The sequence below is a fragment of the Aplysia californica genome, unplaced genomic scaffold, assembly GCF_000002075.1.
Source record: "Aplysia californica isolate F4 #8 unplaced genomic scaffold, AplCal3.0 scaffold01041, whole genome shotgun sequence".
Taxonomy (NCBI): Eukaryota; Metazoa; Mollusca; class Gastropoda; order Aplysiida; family Aplysiidae; genus Aplysia; species Aplysia californica.
The window spans coordinates 36,685-38,992 of record NW_004798311.1 but is presented as its reverse complement, the minus strand read 5'-3'; the positions used below and the strand labels follow the sequence as shown (position 1 = coordinate 38,992).

General features: G+C 45.5%; 1 protein-coding gene across 1 annotated transcript in view; it reads right to left on the bottom strand.

Annotated features, from left to right (window-relative positions):
* LOC101852133 (spectrin alpha chain) overlaps window positions 1-2,308 on the bottom strand; it is a 33,279-nt gene that overhangs the window by 28,153 nt on the left and 2,818 nt on the right. Inside the window, exons 2-3 of the mRNA XM_035973167.1 lie at window positions 901-1,060; window positions 145-221 (exon numbers count right to left, since the gene is read on the bottom strand). Of these exons, the coding sequence (XP_035829060.1) occupies window positions 145-221; window positions 901-1,060 (237 nt within the window). The remainder of the gene's footprint in view (window positions 1-144; window positions 222-900; window positions 1,061-2,308) is intronic.

The window sequence follows — 2,308 nt, the reverse complement described above, 5'->3', positions numbered from 1 at the left end:
CAACCACCTACACCCCACTACACCCCACCAGCCACCTACACCCCACCAGCCACCTACACCCCACTACACCTCACCCACCAGCCACCTACACCTCACCCACCTACACCCCACCAGCCACCTACACCTCACCCACCAGCCACCTACCTGCTTGGCCAGGAACGTTTGGACAGACGAAAGGTCACGGCCGTAATCCTCCGAGCGGACTTGGGTCTCCTTGTCAGCTGCCAATGATAAATTTTACAAACATCTCAAATCGAAGCCAACAAAAGAGACAATAAGTTACCAGTTTGACCACTGCTAAAAGATAAACCTTCATCAGATTCACACAAAAACTTGCCACTAAACTTTCAACAGATTCATCCACAAACTTGCCGATACACCTCCATCAGATTCACAGACTTGCTCACAAACCTTCATCCGATTTTCAGACTTGTCAATAAACCTTCATCCGATTTTCAGACTTGTCAATAAACCTTCATCCGATTTCCAGACTTGTCAATAAACCTTCATCAGATTCACAGACTTGTTAATAAAACTTCCATCAAATTGTAAATTTGCTCATAAACCTGCTTGTAAACATCAGATTGACAGACTTGTCAATAAACCTTCATCAGATTCATAGAATTGTCAATAAACCTCTCTCTCTCTCCCCCCCTCTATCTCTCTGTGTTTGTGTGTGCCTGAGTGTACCTGCATGCGTGTGTGTGTGTGTGCGCGTGCGTGCGTGTGTGTGTGCATGTGTGTCTGTGTCTGTGTGTGTGTATGCGTGCGTGTGTTTGCGTGTGTGCGTGCGTGCATGTGTGTGCATGCGTCTGTGGGTGCGTGTGCGTGTCTGTGGGTGCATGTGCGTGCGTGTGTGCGTGCGTGCGTGTGTGTGTGTGTGTTAGGCCACAAACTCACCTATCCAGCTGTCCACCACATCTGTCTTCCACATAAACTGCAGGAAAGCCGAGTTGTCGTTGAGCGAGGCCTTCCTCCGGGCCGCTGCGCCGTCCAGCTCCTGTAGCTTCTCCTCCATGCCCGCGATCCTCTGGCCAATGCTGTCTGCGTTGTGGTTGCCCTGAGACATACAACACACACAGTAGCACTCAGCACACAACACACACAGTAGCACTCAGCACACAACACACACAGTAGCACTCAGCACACAACAGCACTCAGCACACACTGCAGCACTCAGCACACAACACACACAGTAGCACTCAGCACATTCTCTCCCTGTTACACACACTGCTATCACTAAATACCAATAGTGTCCTGCGGGTGGAATCACTAAATACCAATAGTGTTCTGCGGGTGAAATCACTAAATACCAATAGTGTCCTGAGGGTGGAATCAGCCGCTCCATTTCTATGCTTCTTGGCCAATTTTGGTGATATTTATTATTTTTGGCTCAACACCTTCCATGTCCATTTCAAAACATATTTCTGTGTGGACTTTACTGTAAAACCTCCATCAAGGGCACCAAAAAAAAGTGTAATTTTACAGTTTCCAGGGCCAGTCAAGACTTACAAGTCACCAAACTTTGGCAGCCATTTTCTCCATTATTTTACCCGACAACAGATGAGCAAACTCCCACCTCCTTCAATTGACAATATTTTGACAGCAAACTCCCACCTCCTTCAATTGACAATATTTTGACGTCAAGAAAAAGGTAGATGCCGTTTTTTAAATATATTTTCACCAAAGGCAAGATTAATGAACAAGCTCTAAAATTTGACCAATAATTTCATATGCCCAGAAATTACAGAGCACTTGATTCCACTTGAAAGAAATCTTTCTGATATGTACAAATTTGGCTCGAATCATGTTTTAAATTCAAAGAAATACGTTTATAAGAAATATTTCAGTGAAAATCTACTTGGTATGTGCATGTTGGCTCCGTGTATGTCTTGTTAAATATGCCAGTTGGCTGTGAGCGTCTTTTCCTGTGTTAGTCTGACTGTGTGCGTCTTTTCCTGTGTTAGTCTGACTGTGAGCGTCTTTTCCTGTGTTAGTCTGACTGTGAGCGTCTTTTCCTGAGTTAGTCTGACTGTGAGCGTCTTTTCCTGAGTTAGTCTGACTGTGAGCGTCTTTTCCTGTGTAAGTCTGACTGTGAGCGTCTTTTCCTGTGTTAGTCTGACTGTGAGCGTCTTTTCCTGTGTCAGTCTGACTGTGTGCCAATCTTGCGTGTTTGGCTACGCATGTTTGGCTGTGTGTGTTTTTGGCTATGTGTGTGTTTGGCTATGTGTGTGTTTGGCTATGTGTGTGTGTCCCTTTGTGTGTGTTTGGCTATGTGTGTGTTTGGCTATGTGTGTGTTTGGCTATT